At 41.6% G+C, this 23979-nt stretch overlaps 1 protein-coding gene across 2 annotated transcripts in view; it reads right to left on the reverse strand.

The window, feature by feature from the left end:
- The window catches only part of atp10a (ATPase phospholipid transporting 10A), a 41801-nt gene extending 30489 nt beyond the window's left edge, over window positions 1–11312 (reverse strand). The window contains exons 1-6 of one of the 2 annotated variants that reach the window (XM_017423372.3): window positions 10637–11312; window positions 4901–5105; window positions 4000–4085; window positions 1309–1415; window positions 1177–1227; window positions 814–944 (exon numbers count right to left, since the gene is read on the reverse strand). In XM_017423372.3, the coding sequence (XP_017278861.1) occupies window positions 814–944; window positions 1177–1227; window positions 1309–1415; window positions 4000–4085; window positions 4901–5105; window positions 10637–11064 (1008 nt within the window). In that variant the 5' untranslated portion in view covers window positions 11065–11312. Of the gene's footprint in view, window positions 1–813; window positions 945–1095; window positions 1228–1308; window positions 1416–3999; window positions 4086–4900; window positions 5106–10636 lie in introns of both variants that reach the window. The other variant, XM_017423371.3, reaches the window with a different exon arrangement.
- Window positions 11313–23979: the final 12667 nt, after the last annotated feature.

Here is a 23979-nt window from a genome sequence, read left to right on the forward strand (position 1 = left end):
CCCACACACACACACACAGACAATGGCAATTACATAATCGCCCACCTTTCATGCCAGTGGACAATAACAATGGCTGAAATAGCAGAAAAACTGAAGTTTGGTAAGCTAAAGCTAAAATCACAGTGAAGAAATGGTTGAACAAAAAATGATATAGGGGCAAAGGGTACCTGAGTTCACGTCTGACAAAAAGTGGTAAAATTCCAGCATTTCCATTTGCTTCCAAATCAATAAATCGATGATTTACAAATGGAACGACTGCTTAAAAAAAAATGTTATGAACCATGATGGGAAATTTCCAGAAAGCATTACTGTGGGGAGAAATGAGTCATAACACGTGTGAGGCCAGTTCAGTCCCTTTTGCTGTCCTTGTGCGCTTGAATGCCAACGTTTTGGTGTTTACTTCGAAGTGTCTCAACAGGCATTCCTGACATTACGGTTAGCGTTTCTGCACGCCGCTACCTCCACTGACTTCTCATTCGTCTCAAACTATTTGACATCACAACCCAGCTGTGCTATCTGAAACAGAGCGGGGTGACATTTTCATTGATGATCTAACCTGAAAGCAAACAGATCAATAGGTCTTCAGTGTCACTTTTCACTGATTTGATCTTGTATTAAAGAGGTAACATGCAGCATGAAGCAGCTTTTTCCAGACTTTAGGTGAAGATAAAGGTTTGGAGGTCATATACCCAGAAGGCTGGAGTAACTACAGCCAACACTTTGATTATCTGTGCTACCTTTTACACTTACAGATACCGCGTGTCTTTGCACGCTTTATCAGTGCTTTTCTTTAAGCTTCTCTCAGTTTTGTACCTGAAAGACGATGATCATGGTAAGGAAGAGGTAAATGGCCGACAAGATTGGCGATAAGTCTTTCCCTTCAGGACTAAGAACATCAAACACGGGTCTCTTATCTCCATACTGAAACATCCACAGCCCATGACCTGGAACAGTAACACCACAAGGTCAGCAAACTTTAGAATGAGAGGATTAAAAACAGAGCCCCACCCACAGTTCAGTTTTATTTCAACAAGACTTTCTAAAAGAAATTTAGTTGGCACACAATAAAATTCTCCAAACTGCTGATTTACGTACCAACAGCAGCAAACAGGCACATAACTAGCAGGATGATAACACACCAGAACACATCCACATTCATTTGTCGCTCCAGCTTACTGCGCTTGTAACGGGGCCCGTTGTTGTTCAGCATGGCTTTGGTCTCATGACCTGCAGAGACACATGGGGCCTTAATCACAGGGACCTAGGCGGCTTGTGACACAGGACAACACGGACACTGTGGAGACTGACCTGCGTAAATGACTATTCCCACGGCTTCCTCCGTGTTGCGGATAGTGCATCCTCGCAGGAGCAGGTTGTCTTTGTAAAGTGCATCTCTTCTGCCACTTCGATGGATTCTGTCAGGTTGGAGGATGCATAAAACAAATTACTACAAAAGACGCTTGTGTGAACACGGAGGTGAAAATTTATTCTCTCTGCCTCTTCCTAAATAATAAAAACTGTAACATTTGTTTTAATCTGCTGAGCACTTCAGTCATCCCCCCCTTAAATGATCATGGCACCAACTGGACCAGAGGTACGCTACCTCAGCACCAATCCTCACTGCAACAGAACATTTCACAGCCTCATTAAGGACCCTCGACTTTCACTGAAGACTTGTCAGCTTGCAGAGATATTGTGACCCTTTAGTAGCGAGGTTCTGTGGTAAAGTTATGAAGAATTAATATCTCATCTGTTGTAGATAGCTATTTTAACAGGCTCAGTTTGCAGAAATATAGTTTACAAGAAACAAGACAGCTGCGCTAACGGCTAGTCCAAACCCAGTCAATACCAACGGTGAGCTGCTGCCATCTGAAAATAGCAAGCCCACCTGATTTTTATAACCTCATCAAACACAACATATTTTAATACCATTAGATAGATCTTTTAAAGACAAACCCAACACAATTTGAATTTTTAAAATCGGTCTACTAGTTACCAATTTATTGTCAAAAAATGATCAGAATTGGTCTAAATGAATACAGTTCTTAAACGCGCAACAATAGAAAGTCCTGTGTTTAACTTCCTGTTCTCACACCGGGCTGAAGCTGAGGAATCGTTCTGATTGGCTGTAAATTTTCAGATTATTCCTTCTTGGATAACACACGAGCAAAGCAGTCGAAAGTGCCAGCTCCTACTCAGCTCTTTGCCGACATCTGTCATAAAATGTTTTATTTGATCAGAGTTGAGAAATTAATGAATTAGCTTGATCGCTGCCTGCCGTGCATTGTTTATTTAACTGATTAAGAACATATATAGAATAAATGGGTTGTGAGTGTACAGGTGGCCTTGCTACTTAAAACAGCTCCAGTCCTAGTCATTTCATGGCAGTTCATGCAAACCTTTACGCCACTGTCAGCTTTACATTACGTTTTAGCAGCAGCAGGTAGCTGTTCTACATCTGGTGCAACCTGAAGTTAATTTTGTCCAAGATTTCATGTTATTATTGTCAAAATAACTGCCTAATGAAAAACTGATTTTATTTAATTTCAAAGATTTAACTTTGCGTGACACGCTCTAAAATTTTAAAGACTGAAGTTGTTTCAGGACAGGACGACAAAATCTGCTTTGGAACTGGGTCCGCTCAGACAAAACAGGATTAGCTTGGCAACACGGTCTGCGTGAAACCAACTTCCAAAGCAGAATTTGTCGTCCTAAAACAACTTGAATCTACAGAGTTTCATAGCGGTTTATACAAAAGTTATTCTTTAAAGCAGTTAGTCAGTTTTGCATTATATGGCTATCCATTCTGGCAGAAATATTAGACATTTTCTAATTTTCTCATTTTTGATTGGACTATTTTTAATGATCCACTTTCGTATTAACTGCATTTGGACTAGCTGTTAGCTCCTCAATCCTGTTACTTGTAAATTCTTGCTACAAACTAAGGTCATTCAAAAAACTGTCTACAACAAGTAAGATATTATTTGTTTCACAAAACCCCATTTAAGAAAGGTTTGAATATCCATTTAAAGCATGGCAGGCTCATTCAGAAAGGCTATGTTGTACAAAGACAGAATTCAGCTTGTACCCAGTGAGCCCACGCCTCAGGAAATGCTTTTTAACAAAAGCAAAATGTTAAGCTTTAGTAAACAAAGAGCCGATAAGATTGTTGCAAATAAAAGTTGAAATAAAGGCTCCAAGTGTTTGTGAAACAGTTCTGTAACCTTTACTTGGGAGCAGAATTTCATCTCTGTTGTAGTGTCATCTGTCAACATGTTTACCAACAGGAACGTTCATCCTTTGGCCCTCGACAACAAGTCGACTGACACATCATCACCATCACATATTAATAAGAATGTCCCTGATCTCAAAGCTCAGCAGAGTTCGCAGCTTCTACTGTTAGAGATATTGATAATAAGCTGTTAGACACAGAGTGCTTTCTCTCCCTGAAAGGAAGTGAGATTAAACTGGGTGTCATTGGCTGTAATGTAATAAAGCAAAGCCGAGCCAAGACGCTGTGCCCTGTGCTCCACTGTAGCCTGGCAACTGAATACCTGCAGTATCTGGTCTCCTTCTGCGCAAAGAATACATGTCAACCTCGGAGGGAGCTTCTTGTCCTCTGCCCCACTCACTCACTAAACAGTTCTGCGAATCGGCCGCACATGCCAGTCTGTCTTTACGCTGCCCCTGGCAAATCCTAAATCACAGATGGAGTCGGCCACGTCCCGCGGAGACGGGAGATTTCAGAAATGAAGCGAGCACCGTGGAACCAAAAGAGGCGTGAAGCAGACCCCACTGGCATTGGCTCAGCGCATTAAACGCGTGAAGAACGTCTCCCTTGTATCGTTTTCAAAACATGACTAATTAATATTCTCTTTAGGGTTAACTAATCTTTAATTTAAATTAACAAGTCACACTTGACACCTTTATATCCAAACAGTCGATTTAAAGATGGCAACAGTGTGGCGGGAGCGATCTCTTTCAGCCAGCAGTACTCACATGTAGCCTCGGAACCTGTTCAGGTCGTTGTTGGGTTTTTCACATTCAATGATGCTGTTGTACTTTACCGGATCAAACTCACAGTCCTGTCAACAAAAAGCACACAGCTGATTACTAAAGGTAGATTTTCTGTGGTACTTTCAATGTTAGGATAGCATCTGTGCTATTTGTTGGTCAGCAGCCTGGGATTATTAAGGTTTTTTGACATACGTTATTGTGAATGAAAATATATAAATCAGTGTTTATTTGTGTAAAAACGCTCAATTAAGGTATTAGTTGTATTTCTTTTCTAAAATTAACGTACATGTTTCAAAGTAGATACATTGCTAGAACTACTTTTGCTTGATAGAAATAAGAATGTCTGTTTGGGTAACAGGGGAGATGTTGTGTTCTGAGGTTTACACAGTGAAAGTTGCTGTTGTTGCTTCTTGTCACTAGATGGCATTACTGCAAAACCACAGGGCAGAAGAGACAGCTGAGGTCAAATACAGACGAAGATTGGAGGAGTTTGGTAATGGCGGCGGGTCTGATGGCACACAAATAATTAAGTTTGCTAGTTTACCCACTGTCTCCTTTTTTTCTTTACAACCGCCAAAACAACCTGCTACCTTTTTGATTGTGTCTTAACAAAAACAAAGCTTTAGTTAAAATGACCTAGTAGATGCAAAGGACAAATAGGTCTTATTTTGCATGTACAGAGGCATCAAGCAGCAATGTTAAACCATAGGTTCATTTTACTGTTTCCAATATAGCTGCTACATTTGAAGCATCGGTTTAATAATTTGTTAAATCTTTCTGTTATTATACCAAGAATATTTACGTTCTTGTAGTTTCTAAACCTAGCAAGAACTAAAAAGGTCTGGGGATTTTTGGTGTCAAGAATGAGTAGTTTGGGTCTCACCAGGTCAAAGAAGCTACGGACGACCTGCCTCTGCTTGAGGTTGGTCTCTCCGTCCAGTGTGGCGGTCTCAATGTGACACAGGCGGTCCGGGTCGCTGGAGCTCAGCAGCAGAACGTCGGCGGGTAGGATCTCATTACATCGTAGCCTGATAAAGTCTCCAACACGCACCTCTTTCCAGTACTTTTCCACATAGCGTTTCTCCACTCTGCCGGAACAAAGTATAACTTCACACAAATGCTACTTTTACAAATACAAGTCCCAGATTATAGAGTTCCTAGATGAAGACATTTACCGGTGATGTTTTCATTTCTGTTAATTAAAAAAATTATTTAGGACCTGATTTTTCAAAGACATTCACTGTTAGCAGCAGCTTAGAAGAAGCTCTAAGTAAATCTAGTATAAAAAAACAACAACTTTCAAGTACTTGATAAGTGGATTTTCAGGAAGAAAAAAAGTCAAACGTCATGAATACAGATTTTCAAGAAACCAACGATATGGCATTAGAGGCATCCATTTTGTGTCTGAAACATTCAATATTTACTGACTTTACGGGTAAAATAAAGTAGCAGCAGCTGATAAAAGAAAACTACATTTGCCGTCATGTTGGTGGGAAGTAAAACATGAGTTGTTAGTTTGTGAAGAAGCAAATAAGCAAGTAAAAACTACAATCATAAAATTTGGAGACCCTAATTGTGACTACTATGACCTCAATCCATTATTAAAAATCATTAGAAAAATTAAAAAAAACGGCTGACAAAACAGCACAAAGCCAAAATATAATTGTCAAAATTTCCTAAATCGTACGGTAAAAATGAAAACAGTTTTACACAAGTGATTATTTTGTTGGTTGAGGTCAAGTCAGCTGAGTTGTTTCAAGCACATATGTGACAGCCTTTTTCTTTACCTTTGTCTTTCCTTTAGACACCAACACACTACTGTGTGATATTTGTGAAGGCTTTCATAGCTATAAAAATAAAAGAGTCTACTCCCTCATTTAAGTAATTCTCATTTTGTGTGTGAACATTTTGAACAGAATTCCGTTTACTATGTTATAAAGTAAATGAATATCTGCAGGACTGTTACAAACACTCTGGAGTAGTTTTTACAGGTTATGTTAATCTGATAGGTCCCCAGATTTAATACTCCTAAAGGGATATTTTGGACATTATGAAGTGGGGTTCTGTGAAAAAGTTATAAATGAATAATATCCTACCTGCTGTAGATAGTTTTGTTTTACCCCAGTTTGAAAAATAAAGTTTAGGTCCACCAGGACTGACAAGCCAATGGCTAGTCTGAATGCAGCCAGTGTATTATAAGCCTGGTGGGCCGCCAGGCTTTCCCTCCCCCGCCGCCAGGCTAAGCTCTGCTTGTTTATTGTAAAATACGTCATTTTTTTTATACACACTTTTTTTTTTCACCCGCATCAACCTGACGCGCTGATCGCCAGGCGAGGGTGCGTGCGCCAACAGTGATGCAATCGCGCTGTCCCCGCCCCTGCGAGAAGGCCCGCACAGTGTCTCGTCACGTGCTCGTGCACCTCCCAATTTTTGTAACTTGGCGCGGACTGCGCTCCATTCAAAATGGACGATTTTGGCTCTCTAGCGGAGCTTGTTCGCCTGTATCAGCATTTATATGATCCCTCTATGAGAGATTCCAAAGACAATCAAACAGCTCAAAACTCACGGAAGGAGATTACTGCTGCAGTCGGTAAAAAGGAGTGTTTATAGACCACAGAGGGAAGAAATGTTGGTCCTGTGATGGGTGAGTCGCAACTAAAGCTAATAAAGCAATGAAAGTCAAACTGAATGCTTTAAGTTTAAACATCCTCTCTGTATCACAGCCAGAAAATCTGCTCTCTCTCTCTCTTTTTTTTTTTTTTAAACTGTATTTCCACTGGTTACGTAGCGTACTGCCCCGTCTTTTCGGAGAATACTGCACCAACGTAAGCGCCAAGTATAAACGCCTCCACCAGTGGTGTCCAATCCTGGTCCTTGAGGGCCACTATCCTGCATGTTTTAGATGTTTCCCTGCTCTTTAGCAGGTCTTCAAGTTCTGCAGAAGCCTGTTAATCACTCAGTCATTCAAATCAGGTGTGTCAATGCAGAGAAACATCTAAAACATGCAGGACAGCGGCCCTCTAGGGCCAGGATTGGACACCCCTGACCTACACCGCGCGCTCAGGTCCGCACGCCGTTGGCGGAGCCCTGCACGACTCTAATGAGCCCTGAGGCTGAGCCACCTTCAGCTACCGCTGGAGTAAGCAGGTCGTCGGAGCCACAGCAATAAACACCGAACGAGTGGGTTTAACCAAAAATGGTTAGTTGAGCCAAAATTCAGCGGGTGCCTTTACAAGACCGAATATGGTAAGCGTGTTTTGTACTTAGTGAAAATATTAACATGACGCGTGCTAATTTATCCTTGTTTATCAGTAAAATGATGCTACTAAATTCAGCATTAGATATGCTTTGTTTTGTTGTTACATGTAGTGATCCAACATGCAGCCTGTGCCACAAAAAGCACAGTACAGTACAGCATCTGTCTGTTTTTCAGTTCTCTGTTGTTATTCATCGGCCTTGTCGTGAGACATGTGTTGGTGCCTTGTTTGCACTTTTTCATTTATGTTAATTTAATTTATTTGTAAATGTGACTTAAATTAGGATTGAAAATAGGTGCAAACAATTTGCGATCGGCCGGCAAATGGCCACCTACCACCAGGCTTAGCCTCTTTTCTGGAGGAAACCCTGGCAGCTAAGATCGAAGTGGCTTGCTTTCTTCCCAAAACAGCTTCAGTCTCCAACATTTCATAAAAGCAACGTTCATCTATGCATGGACTGCTTTGATATTTTGAAGAAGCTGTGTAAGTCATTTGCTTGTCAGACGGTCCGAACAGACTGTGACCAAAAAACAAAACCAATTGTTTTATTCTTTGGTCGCAACAGCGCACCTAGCATTTCACGTCTTTTCCCTTGCATCAAGTTCTGAGGAGAAGAGCAGAGTAGCGCACCTCCTCCCCTACCTGTTACAGTGAGCTTTCCTAAATGTTTCCCTCATTCAAAGACAAAGTACATAAACAATGAAGCTGGCTTCTCTGCTAAAAGGAGCACCTCATCGCTCTTTTTAAAGTGACACTGTTTTGAAACAGACATCTTTAAAAAGCTACATGTTTATCAGTGAAATAAACGTTCTGCTGCGAGGTCAATAAAGCTGGGCTAATATAATTAACTAGTTAGCATCAACCTGTCAGGTTCCCATTACTTTATAAAAAGGTGAACTACAGAGACATAGTGTTCCCATTTACTTCAGAACTATAAAATCAAGGTGCTGTTTATTCTTGTTTTGCTTTGGTCCTAGCTAAACATTGGAGGAAATTATAGCATCAGCCTCAGAGTAAGAGCCAACTATGAGCACAAAAACAGGACAAAATATCTGATTTTAGGAAAGACTGACTAGTCTAGTTTCTGTGGCTCGGGAACAGAACGGCCAGTGTGATGAGCTGCAAAGACTGCAGCCAAAGCCTGGCTGGTAGCAGTTGTTTTTTTTTTTTTTACATCACTGTTTGTTGTCAGAGCATATCAACACGTTGAATTAAATTAAATAGTGGTGGGAAATATTGTGGGTGCACCTAAATTTTGGGGTGAAAACAATACATGCACCAGCACAGCCAGTATGAAAAGTTAGCCCTGTAGGTCGAGACAACCCAAATGGGCCCACTTTCAAAAGCCGTCTTAAAGCAACTCCCACCTTCAGAACTTCACAGCCGTTCATGCAGTCAACATCATTAAACCTTTACACCACACTATGTACCACAAAATGGTTCTTTCAACAGGAATATTGAGATCTTCCTGCCAGACGTGAGTTCTTGAAGTCCTGAAAGTGTGACATGGCGACGCTGCTGGTGACATCCTAGCTTGTAAATAACCATAGGCGCCCACTAAATATTGGTGAACTAATGCGGAATTTGGGAGATTGGAGCTGTATTAGGATGGCACTTTGCAAATTCATCTATAAATATTCAATTTTTCTTCGAATATTCAACCCTACATCCAGTCTTGCTTCCCTGGTCCTGTCCCTGTCCACCTACCAGCCAGCTATCCAGACATAAGACCAACATGCAGCAATTCATGCCTCTCATAATGCATGTCTGCCCCCCCCACCACACCACACCACACACACACACTTTATTCATGCGTGGCTAATAGATTTAACACCACAACAACCAACTGCTGAAAGAAGAAAGCATTTCTCTGCTTTATTTGCTAAGAGTGCTCTTTGTGATTTAGAACTGCTGCCTCATTTCATGTTTATGCTTAAAAAAAAAAAAAAGTCAGGCGCCATGAAATAATGTTTACTCAATCCAAGTTTTCTAATGAAACAGTGGCTTCCGGTACAGGGCTGTGTGCTGTGATCCTTACATTCCTTCGTTTCCACCGGTCCAGTGGATCGATGTGGAGGGAAGGGGGTGGATGGTGGTGGGGGGTGGGGTACGTGTTCTCACAGTAAAGCTGAGCTCACCTGTGACCGTGGTTTCCACCTTATAACCCTTTCAAAATAAAGTACACCAACATGATCAGACACTGGAGATGCTCCGACGTTCATTTTTCTTTTGTTTTTAATTTCTGGGAGTAGGATGGGTGGCAGGTGTTGTGTCAAAAAAAAACAAAAAAAACACACGGAGGCATGGAAGAAGGGTCAGTAGGAAACAACTTGGCGTGTCACCAGACTGTGACAGTCTGTCAGCTCTAAACACAAAACTTTCCGAACCGTTCAAGAAGCCATCTACAACAGGTAAGATATTAATTATAACTTTCAGACAAAAGCCCACTTGAAAATGTCCGAACTGTTCCTTACTTACAATAGAGAAGATGAAAAGCATTAACCCACATTTGGGAATCTGTATGTCTACACCTGAGTGCATGGGTGCAGATTGCATTGCGGACGGGGGGGGGCGCGGAGATTTATGGTGACTCCGATCCATCCCCATGCCCCCATCCCTCCCTACAAACTGATGATTAATGTTCCATTAATTTGACTAATTGCCCAGTGGTTGTGGGAAACCTAATGTTGTGTTTTGTTGTGTACACAAATGTAACAATCCCAGATAAAAATAATAATAAAACCCACTTATTCTGTTCAAATCATTTACTGACAGATTGGTCCCCCCCAGTTCAAAAATCCTATCTGCGCCCCTGCCTGAGTGTGATGACAGGTCAATCCAGATGTTGTGAGTTCAGCCAAGTTGGGCTGCAGAAGACTGAGATGAATGGAAAATTCAGTGGTGTCGAAACTGGACAACAACTTGGGTGAGAACCTGGCCTGACACCTCAGAGCCTCCAAACACTGAGGCTTTTGAAGGATGTGGACTCTGCTCTGTACATATGGACAACAGTGCTGCTTTTCACTGGCAGAGTACAGCCTGCACAAACACACTCAGGAAACTAGTCAGACACAGGTCACCAGCTCGGACACTGATTCATAATTAATCCAAACTAACAACTTTCGCTTCTGTCTGACAGGAAGGTGGCATAAAGCCATCTTCTCTGTGATACCTGGGTTGAAAATGACAGACTGCGTGCCTAAAAGAGACATACAGGAAGAGTGACATGCGCCTTTATTGTTTATGTTTGGCCTGCCTTTCTTTGACATATGGGGACTGCACAAGATGCCTGAGAGCATAACTCCAGGTTCTGGCACCAGCTGGGTTCCAGGCCGAGCCGAGCCGAGCCGAGCCGAGCTTACCTGCTGTAGACCAGACAATCCATGTGATTGATTTCCTTATCCGACCTGTGCCTTCTGTAGTCCTCCCACAGGTCTTTAATGGCAGTGACGGACAGGATGAAAACTACGGGAGCCAGCGCGAGCTCGGGCTGGAAGGCATTCACGACCGGGACGAAGTTCAGCAGAGCGATGAAGACGAAGTAAACATTAGCAAAGCGGTGGAACTGCTCGAAGAGGTTCTTCGGCAGGAATGACAGCACGGTGTACTTGGTGGTCTTGATTTTGTTGCTCGAGTAGTGCCTGTTTGGGTTTTCCTCCCCCTTGGCGTTGTCGTAGAGCGTGTTTGCGTGGACGGTCCTGGTTTTGTTCTCCTTGGGTTTCTTCTTCTTCTGCCTCCTGACTTTCGGAGCCGCTTTGCCAGCCCCGGCGTCTTCACTGTCGCGCGCCATAGCCTGACGCCACGGCTTCAAACTTTTCCGCTGTTGACGTTGTCGCGTCCTCTCGCACAAAACACCACCTAAAGCGAGGGCTATGTTATCATTCTAATATCTTTGCGGGGGAATGTATGTGCCCCACAGTCAAACGAACGCTTCAGTTTTATCCATGTCCGCTGTTCTTTTCCCGAGTCAAACGAAAACTTTTGCGTGTTTGGCTGCTCTTCTTCTTCCCCCCCACCTCCTCACTCCTGGGAAGGATGCTGAGACACGGCGGAGAGGACTCGCTTGCACTTCCTGCCGCTCGGCCAACGATTTGTAAATCATATGGATGGGCTGCAGCTGTTGATCGCGTGCCGCGCTCTTGTTTGTAGATCAGCGGTCGCGCGCAGGCTGCGCTCTAACAGGCGTTCGTCAGCGGATCAGGGGTCGCACTCCAATGGAAATCTGACCCGATGGCCCCTCCTCGACCCAAACAGGGATTTTTTTTTTAAGTGCCACGCGGTAGATCTGAGTTTACACAGGAAGAAACCACATATCCTATATCTGTGTTTTATCTACATTTTTAATGGACACAGCAGTTAAGATTATATATTTAACAAAAAACAGTAGACTATATAGCCTGTTGTTTTTTGAAACAAGGTACAATTTGTCACAATGCACCTGGGACATAACTGACCTCATTAGCTCCACTGTGAAGGAGATAAATATATGTAAACATAAAAAGTACCTATGCAAAGTGTAAAATGCATTTACTTTGTAATGGTGTGGCTTTTATTTTACCTTTTGGAAATATTCTCCAAAACGTAACATAGGAAATTATTTTCAGTTTTTAACTGGCAAACTGGGTTTATGTGCATATCTCCCTAAAAGAAACACCTCACAGAAGCGTACTGACACTTGTCAGTACAGCATGTTAGAATTTGTTGTATTTCTTTATTTAGTTTTTTATCTCTTGGCAGTAAAACCTTACGGCAAAGCCACATTTTAGGTGACCAAACAAACAGGAATGAGCGGTAACAGTTCGGCTGTCAAACCTGCACACTTTGTAAGGAGTTAGTAATATATTTTTGAAAAGGATGGGCTACATTTTTGCCACCAAAACATTGTGACAGACAATGTCAGCTAAAAGCACTTATGAGATGCACTGACTTTTTCGCAGCTCTTTTAAGCATTTAGGCCAAATTTACATTTGCTTTTGTTTTCACACTCTATGACAGGTGACTGCTCTTTAGCACTTATAACTGTTTTTATAAGATGTTTTTAAGCTGCTTTATAGTTTTTGGTTTCTTGACATAATAGGTGTTTTTGGACAAAACACTCTATTGACGTTTTGTGACGTTTACAAGGACGGTTTGTCCTGCTATGGAGTACTTGCGTATCTACGTGTTTTCTTTTTGCAGCGACCATTATTGTTGTTGTTTTTTAATTATACCAGTCACTGAGATCAGCAAATGACTCATCTTATTGTTTTTATGATTTTCTTGAGCTACAATAGCTGAAATGAAGCATGGACCTGCAGTGTAACTAAACATTATATATATCAGTATCACGTTAACCACATCAAGTCTAAAGTACTGAGGGTTTTTAGTGAGATGCGAGCGATAAATACAATTTCAGCAGCTTGTAGTGTTTGTATTACTGTGTGACTCGATGTTTTGTCTGCCCCTAGTGGCCAAAAAAAAATAATGAGTACACTTTAAAAGATTGAGTTGGATTTTTGAAAGTGTTTTTTTTTTTTTTTTTTGGTAAGAGGTTATGACCAATAATTATCTTATTGTTTATATCTCTCTGAACGACCTCGGTTTGGAAAAAGCAAGGTTAGTTCTGACCGGACAGCGAAAGGCTAGTATGAGTGTGGCCAAGACTGAAGTTGTCCCAAAGCAACTCCAATCTGAACAAAAATTCATGGTGACTTACGCAAATGCTTCTTTTTAAGGCGGGGCTAATCTGCTATAGTCCTGGCCTTGCTCAGAGTAGACATTAGCATCACTGTCTGGTTAGAACGAATCTGTTTCTCCGAGCTGAGGTTGATGCAGTTTGAGGTTTAGCATTGTCTTCCTGAAATATGCAAGGCCTTCCCCTGAAAAAGTCTTCATCTGGATGGGAACACATGTTAGTTCTAAAACTTGTATAAACCTTTCTGCATTGATGGTGCCTTTCCAGATATGTAAGATGCCCATGCCAGAAGCACTAATGCACCCACATACCATCAGAGAAGCAGGCTTTTGAACTGTGTGCTGCTAAAAGGCTTGGATGGTCCCTTTACTCTTGTATAAGGAGAATGTGAAGTCGGTGAGTTTTCAAAAAGAATTTCAAATGTTGACTTGTCTGACTTCAGAAAAGGTCTCCTCCTTGCCTCAGTCCATTTTAAATGAGATTTGGCCCAAAGAAGACGGCAGCGTTTCTTCTTTGCCTGATAAAGCATTAAGCAGCATTAGTGGATGACCCAGTGAACTGTGCTCATCCAGTGACAGTGATCTGTGGAAGTGTTCCTGAGTCCATGCAGTGATGAACAGAACCGAATCAGACCTGTTTTTGAAGCAGCGCCACCTGTGGTCCTGAAGATCACAAACATCCTATTTGACTTTCAGCCTTTTGTCCTTTGAGCTCAGAGACTTCTGCAGATTCTTGAAATCTTCTGATGATAGTATAACCTGTAGATGATGGGATATTCAAAGTCTTTCTAATTCTTCTGTTGGAACATCATTCTGAAATTGTTCCACTTGTTTTTTACAGACTGGTGAACCTCTGCCCATCTTTACTTCTGAGAGATTCAGCCTCTCAATTCAAAGTGCTTTACAACACTCTAAAAATCTATTTTTATACCCAGTCCTCTGACTGACCTGCTGCCAATTCACCTAATTAGTTGCAAAATGCTCCTCCAGCTGTTTCTTATTTGTGACACTTCTAAATCCTTTCGTTGCCCCGTCCCGTTTTTATGTTTAGATGTGTTGCTGTCAAACAATTTCAAAATTACTCTATTTAAAAAAAAATAAAAATAGCACAATTTCTTAGTTTAAACATTTGATATGTTTACTATATTATATTCTGTATAGAATATGGGTTTATAACATTTGCAAATCATTGCATTCTGTGGTGGACCGGTCCAGGATGTCTCACATTTCTCGCACAGTGACTGCTGGAGATCGGCACCAGCTCCCCGTGACCCGGAATGGAAGAAGTGGGTAAAGAAAATGGATGGATGGATGCATTCGGCTTTTATTTATGCCCTACGCAATGTCCCAACTTTGTCAAAACTGGGGTTAAAAATCCAGTAATTACTGTCTGAGGGTTTCATTAAAATCCCTCCAATGGGTCATGAGAAAATTTGCTAACAAACATGGTTTACACCAACAGCAGTGTGTAGTGCTCAAAGTATGTATTGTGAATGACTTGCAACTACTATTGCACCAAATTTTAGCTTGATTTTTGTTAAAGTGGCTGAGTTATGCCCATTCCATTGGCTGTGGGGGCCATTTTAAATCAGGTTAACTCCAAAAGTTAATCAGTAGCAGATGTACATCACAACCAGTGGTTCACAAGTTTTTTGCTAACACGACACACTAATAAACAAACAGACACACAAACATTGTTGCCCTTTCACCTTTGGTGGCAGGCAATAAATATATGGTTTCATTTTAACACACTATGCAGATAATTTATCATAATTACCCATGTAAGAAGCTTGAATTCTAATTTATTTGATAATTTCTGACCTTGTTACCTCAGTTTCCCACCACTGTCGGTTAATTTGACTGTTAACGGACTCTCCAGAGTCCATACCAACGTCAACATTTCTGCCACATGCCACACAGAAACAAAGCAGGTAGTGAGCAATTATTCTGAGTAATGCTCTTTTCGATTTCCCCTTCAGAGTTTTTTAATTAGACTGTGCAAACCGTGTACCAGGAGACATCTAACAGTGGAGGCTGCCTGCCACCAGCAGGGAATATGTGAGTTTATAAACTCATGTCTGCAGTCAGGAGTTTCTTCAACCACTGACGGCCCCGTCTGCACTACTCTGCATCATTTTTGAACAACTTACTGTATATATTTCTTTTTTTTTCTTTGTCCACACATTCTAACAAAAATGCTGAAATACCCACGCTGTGCCACACTAGAGACATATCAGAATGGATGTCTGTCTGTTTCAAAAGAACAGATCTTTTTAAAAATACCCTCTCCATAGTTGAGATTTGTACAACCTTTTCTGGTGAACGGAGTACACTGGGCTTTTCAGGAATGAAACAGGTAGTAAGTGGACCAGCTTCCCTGTCGGCTGAGCCCACCCCCTCCTTATAAACGAATGAGACATCGCCCTTGTTAAAAAAAAAATCAAAATCCACCTCATATATATATTTTTATTCTCAGGTGTTGTCGCTCGTGGATTCACGTACTTCTTACCTTGCTGCTGCATTTTCAAAAATTTATTTTTCTAATATTTTTACCTGCAATTAGTTCATTCATCCTTAAATGAAAGCTCGTGTAACAGCATGATTGTGCGCCTGGGGAGTAGGAGGGACTTAAAGCCCCGGATTGCTAGTGCACAAACTCTGGTTCCAAAACTACAACATGGCAGCGTCCAAAAAACCTGTTCTGATGGCTTCAATTCCCATCACTGACAGAAGGTGTGCATGCCCAGGATCCTGTCGAAATTACAACGACAATGGAGCGTTTTTTTGTTTGTTTATTTGTTTGTTTTTAATGTCTGTATTGCCATTAAAATTTAATGGTTACTGAGAGGAAACTGCAAAAAACATCAAAGTTTGTGTGTGTGTGTGATAACAGCTGTTTTCAAAAACTCTTTCTTGTGCACTAGTGTGGACATGCCTGTCACCTAGTGGTGAGGCATGAATATTACAGCATTTTTGTACGGTTATTTTTTTATTTTTTATATGATTAAAAAAAAAAAACTTTGTAAGAGGGGAAAAAAAGGAAGCCCAGAGTAGCATGGATGGGGCTCTAAATAATAACACAGTGTATAGCACTTTTTAAATCTCAGGTTTCTGTAACTACAAAAACATGCCGAAGGCAGCTCTGTACGCAACAACGATATCTGATGCACTTCACTCTTCAACCAGAGATTTGACAACCCTTTTAATAAACATTTATTCCGACCTTTTTCCAGCTAAAACCTCCTGGTTTGAAATTACTAGTTTGTCAGAATTTTTTTCAATACAGCTCCTATTATTTTCATGACACATTACTTTCAACGGCTCACCTTAACAAGATCTTCAGATTTGAAGGATCCTTGGTTTTGTAATATATGTGCTATTTGACGCAGCTGGACCCGATAGCTCAAAAGGTGATGTTTCTTTTGAAGAGAAGAGTTCACCATGTTAACCATTGCCACGGTCAGCCAATCAGTCCTAAGTTTGGCTGCGATGGATCCACCCCAGTGTTCTCTTCTCTGGCACATTGTTTTCCTGCACAGGATGTTAACATCCCCGTCAGCTTCTATAATCTGTGAAGACAATCCAAAAGAAAACTTTTGAGTCTTGCCCACCTCAACGCCCTGTTAACGACACAAATCTCAAAGCGCTGAAACATTAGTACTTCCTGAGGCCGACCGGCCTCTTAGCCAGCAGGTTATCCTACAGGAGCGATAAATCAAAGGCCCATTCCCGTCTCCCACAATTTGCTACAGCAGCATCGAGCTGCTGGGCTGAAAAGTAATGGCTGAGGGTACGCTGCGGCATCCTGGCATGGAGAACAATTCAATTTCCACATGATGAACGACCAGAGGGAGGCGGATCTGAGACAGCAGGCCGAGTGTGGCCTCAAAAAGCCAGCTATTGTGCTGCAGAAACATGCAAATAAGCAAACACGATTACGGTTTTTAGTAAAATATAAAAAAATATATTACACTACAAAGATTTTGTGCATACTCTCGATGTTATCTGGTGGTACGTGTCTGGCAGAAAGAAAAAGAGCTCATACTTAGTTTTATTTTTCGCATTTTGTTTATCCTTTCTTGTCCCATAAAGTATTACATGCTCTGTGGATTGCCTTTTTTTTGCTATCTGCGTTTTGTAAGTTTATGCTTTGGTTTTTGCCTCTAAATAGATTATTTTTTTCCCTCCCAGTGATGGACTTAGCCCTGAAGGAACACAGAAGACCCCTATGGATTAAACAGTGGACCCTAGTTTATTTAACTTTGAAAAGAAAAATATGACATCACACCAGTGTTATACCTTTAACATATTGCTTTACTGAACTTCTTGATCTCTCCTGTTGCCATCTATGTTCATTAACAGCATCTGCAAAGAAACAATTAAATACAGCTGCAACATGAAAAGCATAACGAAACCCTATGAAATGAATCGGAAGTGATAAATGAAAGTCAACACCAAATGGTTTCAAATGCAGATAATACACCTCTCTTAGGAACTAAAAAGCTCCTGACTGAGAAGCCATGATAAAGACTGTGACAGTGAGAAGACCAGAGGTTAAAAGATCCAACAGTTCATCTCTGTCAGACAGTGAGCTACCTGCCAGAAGAGGGCATGTTACTCCAGTGAGTCCAGCAATGCACTATACTCCCACTGCAATCTCTTAACCACAACTTCTCTTCTTTATATTTAGTATTTCTGGAAGAATTGCATATTGCCTGTTGCCCTTCATGCCAGAGTTTTCGACCAAGACCGTCTCACGTTGAGAGATGACAGCGTCATAGCTCCTGGGACATTGCAATACTTTACATGATCCTTGCATGATCTGTTGGCACTCGGAGTATGTGTTGTGCACGACTCTCGGCTACCGCCACACCAAATTTTAGCTCAGTGTCTGTAAAACTGGCAGGATTTTAGCCATTTCTGTGTTTTCTGAGGTCAGTGATCTGTGGCAGCCATCTTGAATGGGGTTCATTCCAAAGGGTAATCAGTTGTAGATGTGCATCTATTCACTACTTTCTGAAAGCTTCATTAAAGTCCATCCAGTGGTTTGTGAGATATTTTGCTAACAGACAGACAGAGTTGGCTCCAGTCGGTAATGGCCAAATTCTAAACACGCAATCAGTTGACACTCAGAGTAGAAGTTGGGGGATGACTCTGAACGACTGACCCGGATGATTTTAGCGCCGTATCTGTAAAACGGACTTTGCTACAGTCATTTTGTGCTTGTAAAGATCGCTGTGCTGTGGCGTCCATCTTGGATCGAACTGACTCCAAAGGTTAATCAGTTGTGTGTGTACATCCACTGGTTAGTTTCTGAGAGTTTAATTAAAATTTGTTCCATAATGCACCAGATATTTTGCCAACAAACAGACAAACACACAAAAATATAAATATTGTTGAGGCTAATCAGTTAAATCAGTAAAATACACCAGCTGGAGCCGGCTGTTCTTTCTGCTTTACACTGAGTAAGAAGTGCATCTGCATTCTCAGAGTGTTGTACTAGTTTGTGAAATCCTACAGGTTTAGTGACGATCATTCCTGAGCGCGTTTCCTGTGTTCTCTGATCGCCAGACGTCTGCGTCCCTTACTGTTCAAGGCATGTGGATTAAATCTGGGACAAGAGGACGAAGTCACCTTGTCTGGGCTTAATTTAGACACCTGCTTCTAATATTAGTCGGAAAGATAATTTACCCTGAAGTGTACCAGCGTAGATACAAGACAACCTCAGCTGGGGGTGTCCACTCCCACGATGCCTTGCAGTCCGGGTTGATTCTTGGTTGGTGTGCAGAATTTAGAGCGAGACCACGTGAAAGCGGAAACAGCAGAGGCCTGAAATATTGGCCCAGATTGGCCAAACCCGGTGGTTTGTGAGGCACATAGGAGCTGGAATGAGAGGAGGTCATTACAATGCATCTGTGCCTGTCTTCATTTGTCTGTGCTGTTAGCAAAATATCTCATGAACAACTGAATGGACCTTAATGAAATTCTCAGGAAGTAATCATTGGGTGAACATCTACAAGTGATTACCATTTGGACTCAACACTATTCAAGATGTCCGCCACAGCTGAGCGGCCCTATCTAACCCAAAATGACTGTAACTCAGTCAACTTTACAGAGATTAAGCTAAGTTTTGCCGCGGTAGTAGCTGAGAGTCATTCCCAACTCTTACTCTGAGGACTAATTGGTTGCATAAGATCTGTTTTTAAAACTTTGGCATTAGCTATTGCAGTCCCCTGTGTCTGACTGTTAGCAAAATATCTTACAAATCACAAGAGAGATTTTAATAAAAACTCTCAGAAAGTAACTATTGGATGTACAGCTACAACTGATTATCCTTTGGAGTCAAACCAATTCAAGATGGCCACCACAGTTAATCAACATTAGCCAACACAAAAATGGCTCCAACTCAGCCAAATGTTCAGATATTAAGATCAAATTTGGTGTGGTAGTAGCTGAGAGTCATCCTCAACACATACTCAGAGCGCAATACATTGTGCAATATTTGAGCTTAAAAATTTGGCGTTAACTAATGGCATTAACCCTGTGTTTCTGTTAGCAAAATATCTCTTGAACCACTCGACAGACTTTAAGAAACCTTTCAGAAAGTAATCATTGTGTGCACAACTACAACTGATTAACCTTTGGAGTCTCTTTAATTCAATTTGGCCACCATAGCTTATGAACATTAGTGAACACAAAAAGGACTCTGACTCAACCGATTTTACAGATACTGTTAAAACATGGTGTGGTAGTCACTGAGTGTAACTCGCAACACACACTTCAAGCACTAACAGATCGCATGAGATCACACAATATTGTCTGAGATCCGCCCATAGCATTAGTTTCGAGGTCTGAACGAAGCTGCTGGAGGTTTGTCATTTCTCAACATAAGAGGATCTCAGGCATAAAAGGCAGTGGGCGATAGGCATTCCTTCGAGGTATTTAATTCTTGGAATGATTTCATCAGACAGCTGAGTTTGAAAGGTAACAGCACCATGGAATACAATTTCAATTACCTGTCAGTATAAAAGAAAATAAAGAGGGTAATTACATTAGCAATGCACAAACCATCATGGTTCTCATTTTCTAAAGAACAAAGCTGCATATTATTTTCAGTCCCCTTTTTCCTATTTGTTATGACAGTTATATTTAGGTCTCTAAAAGCTCCAGTGATTAGTCTCAGCAAATCCTACATAACGAACAAAATGAACAAGGATCTGAAACATTGTCATTGTTCAGACAATAAACTGTGCTGTACATGTAAAACCTGTGTGTTCTTTTGTACCATTGTGCTCTGTTACTGTCCCAAAATGGTAAGAAATTCACCAGAGAGTCAATGTCTCAAATGCTTTCTTTTACTTAACTAAAGACACATCGTCCACTCCCTTCCATGCCATGCTTAGTTTTAGACTTAAGTTCATTTTAGGATGAGAAACGACAGTTAGAGCCATGTTGGTCAAACCTTGAAAAATAACATTATGCACAATCTCATGCAATGTAGCGATATGCCATGTGATCGAAAATCAGTTGTAAATGTGAACCCATTGATCACTTCCTGAAGGTTTGACTAAAATCCATTTAGTGGTTACAGACAAACACTCAAAAACAGAACGAATGCTTTGTCTCCTGCGAGCCGGAGGACACCATCCAGTCCACGGGCCTCCAATTGCCGATCACAGTACTACCTATGAACTTATTTTTAATCCTGTGAGAGCAATGAGCTGATCCAACATTACCGCTGGTAATTTGTTATCGTTAATTCTATCCAGTCAAAGTCCGATCGTGCTTTTTTTTTATTTTTTAAACAAGCTGTTGCTTGCCTTCCCTCCCTAACTCTGCTGTTTGCATCCCATCATTCCACATTCTCAGAGGTGCAAAACTGCAAAACTTATAATTAGGAGGCTCAGACATAGCTAAGGGAGATACTGATTTTACTCTCATCTTCATCAAAATGGCAACATGTTTTTTTTTTTTTAAATTAACCAGACCAGTATCCACTTCATGAACTCTGGGGAGAGATGTCCATTCAATTATTTTTCTCATTAAATACCAGTCATGTTTTGCATGTCTGGTATTGGGGATTTCACTCAGTGCTGTTGTGCTTCACTGTTGCTAATAAAGGCAGTTGGAGCACCCCGAAGAACCTGAAAAACGTCTCTGACTTTATTAAAGCTGCTGTCAGGGTGTTCATCGCGCTTTCTCGACAGCGCCCATGGGTGTGCTCGGAACGCACCCCTGAAGCCTCGGGTTGTAATAATTTTTAGGGCAGGATCTCCAAACAAGATCTTGCACGGGAGTTCACACTTCCTGTGATGGTAGGTGCTTAATCTTACTTACTTAATGATGCTGTGTTCCATTGGTAACACAGAATTGTTTTAAAACAAGCTTTAAAATCCGCTTTAAAAGAGGGTCTGCATGGACCATATTGTCAACGCTATTAGGGACTCGTCAGAGCGGACCCATTTCTGAAGCAATTTCTGCCGTTTTGAAACAACTCTAACCCTCCCAGTTTCATCATCGTTTATGCAAATGCTTCTATATAAACCTTTACATTGCTGTAAATTTCATATTACATAGTTATTTTAGCATAGGATTGGATAAAGTTTCAGCAAGATATCCCTCTTTCTGCACTAGAAGTGCTACAGTTTGTTGCTGCTGTTTCTTTGTATGCTTGTAAGAGCCACAAAGTTCTGTTTATATGACTATGTAATGTGAAAGTCACCGCAGTCTTAAGGTCTGTGAAATAGCATTTACATGAACCACTCTGAAGTTTTAGAGGCTGGAGCTGTTTTAGGTTGGCAGGATCGACTCTGGTCTTGGCCAATAGCTCGTCAGTCCTGTTGGACGTAAACTCCATTTCTCCTTGCTGAGGTAGTTCAAAGAACGATGTACTCCAGGTGCGCTGCTCTCCACTAACTTCTTCAGTTTCTGGATGAGACTGAGAGGGTGGTCTTTCCATCCGGTGCCAGTTGACCTGACGACTCCCGGGCATATTTAAGGTTGCGCTGAGCTCAACTCATCGTCGGGTTGTTGAACCTCACACGGTGACTTTTTGCATTTTCAACTCCTCCACAATTCCTCTGTGTGTCCAATGAAAAATCTTGTTGGAAGAGTCCTCCATGTGCTCCTGGAAACCCAGCTCTATTTCCTCTTACAGACATTGTATGCTCACCTCTATTCTGGCTCCTCCTTTCACAATAAAACTGTTTTTTTTTTTTTTTGACTTACCAGTGTTGTTGTTGTGGATGTTTTCACTTCATAAATACAAAAATCTCTTTAATTATGACAATTAATTGTTGTTTCTTGATGAGGAGGAAACTGACTGTTCAGAGGTTCCTCATTGTATGATAATAAACAGTTAAAAGCCCAATTTCTTAAAAGAAATACACACAACAATGATCATCACTCATTTTTCATATTTCAAAAGGTCCCATAATCAATGGAACAGTTTTCATTTCCGCATAAATCATGTTTTTAACAATACTGTGCTTACATTTCTTCTATCTGTATTAATGAAATGTCCAAGAATGTAACCTTACAGTGTACACGTGCTTCAGGCAGAATGACAGTTTTAGGCAGAAAAGTCTAGAAGGGTCCCTTTAGGGCAGAGAACATTAAGAAAAGGGTCTCCCTTATGTTACAATGTGAATCTCCCATTCCATCAAATCCCAAAGGTGATGGACTTGTCAGGATTCAGACTATACCCAAGTGAGCAGCTCGGCAACAGACAGACGCAGAAACCAGCAGGTAACGGTAAGTGAATTTATTTACAGTGCAATGGAATATTTACAGAGGAGAACCGGAGCCAGGACCTGAGGAGCAGAGAATGAGGTGAGTATGGGATCGGTGAGGAGAGGAACAGCAGGTATGGCGCAGGTAATATTCCTTGTGATAGTTCTTACGGAACAGGGACGAGTCCAATACACAGAAGAGAGTACGAGATCAATCCTTGCCCAGCGGTGGTCCGGTGTAGGTTCCAGAGAGCGGGGTCCAGGTGAGGTGAGTATTTCCCGAGTGCAGGTAAGGTGACGATTCAGAAAGCGACTGACCAGTCTTGGGATACAGGAGGCAGTAGTAGCAGGAACAGGCAGGTTCAGTTGTGCAGGTGAGTATTTAATTAGACGGCAGGCACTTGAAGGCAGACCAGACTGGTTCCAGATGGGCAGGTGATCCTGAACACAGGTTTGAAGATACAAAAAACAGAGACTCGGATTACAACAGGGAGTACACGAAAAAACACAGCTAAGTCTCTCTCAGGCTCTGCACTTTACCGCATGGTAAACAATGCTCCAGCGCTGGTCTGGTTTTCACAGCAGCCTTAAATACTCCTCTACTTCTTATCAGCCTGATCAGTCACAGGTGTGAGAGAAGTGGTGACGAGGCGTCCGTCACCTGCTCAGGAGACGCCCACCAGGAAGCACACACACAAAACCACCAATCACCACAGGACTGGATTGAGATCTAAACACTGTGGAGTCAAGACTCATTTTATCCAACTTAGTTGAGCCTGTGTGAACTGTAGCCTGAGTTTCCTGTTCTTAGCTGACAGAAGGGGCAACCGTTGTAATCTTCTGCTGCTGTAGTTTATCTGCTTCAAAGTTTGGTATGTTGTGCATTCAGAAATGGCTTTCTGATGGTCTTTTATACACCTCAAACATCAACAAGGCATTTTCAGTCACAAAGCTGCTGGTCACTGGATATTTTCTCTTTTTTGCGACCATTCTCTTCACTTCAAGCTTGGGTCCAGAGGCCTGGGAGCTTGAGGGTTCTCTTCAGTATCTTAGCTGTTCCTAGGACAACGCTCTTCTGGACAGAGATCTCTGAGGTTGTTCCTGGGATCTGTTGGAGCCACTCTTCCAGTTTGGGGGTCACAGCACCGAGTGCTCCGATGACCACTGGCACCACTGATGCCTTGACTTTCCACAACTTCTCTATTTTTAACTTCTCCTTGGTATTTCTTGAGCTTCTCATGCTCCTTCTTCCTGATGTTGCAGTCGCTTGGGACTGCTACATCTGTCACCACTGCTTTCTT

This window comes from Kryptolebias marmoratus, linkage group LG24 (genome assembly GCF_001649575.2).
Source record: "Kryptolebias marmoratus isolate JLee-2015 linkage group LG24, ASM164957v2, whole genome shotgun sequence".
In the NCBI taxonomy this organism is placed as follows: domain Eukaryota; kingdom Metazoa; phylum Chordata; class Actinopteri; order Cyprinodontiformes; family Rivulidae; genus Kryptolebias; species Kryptolebias marmoratus.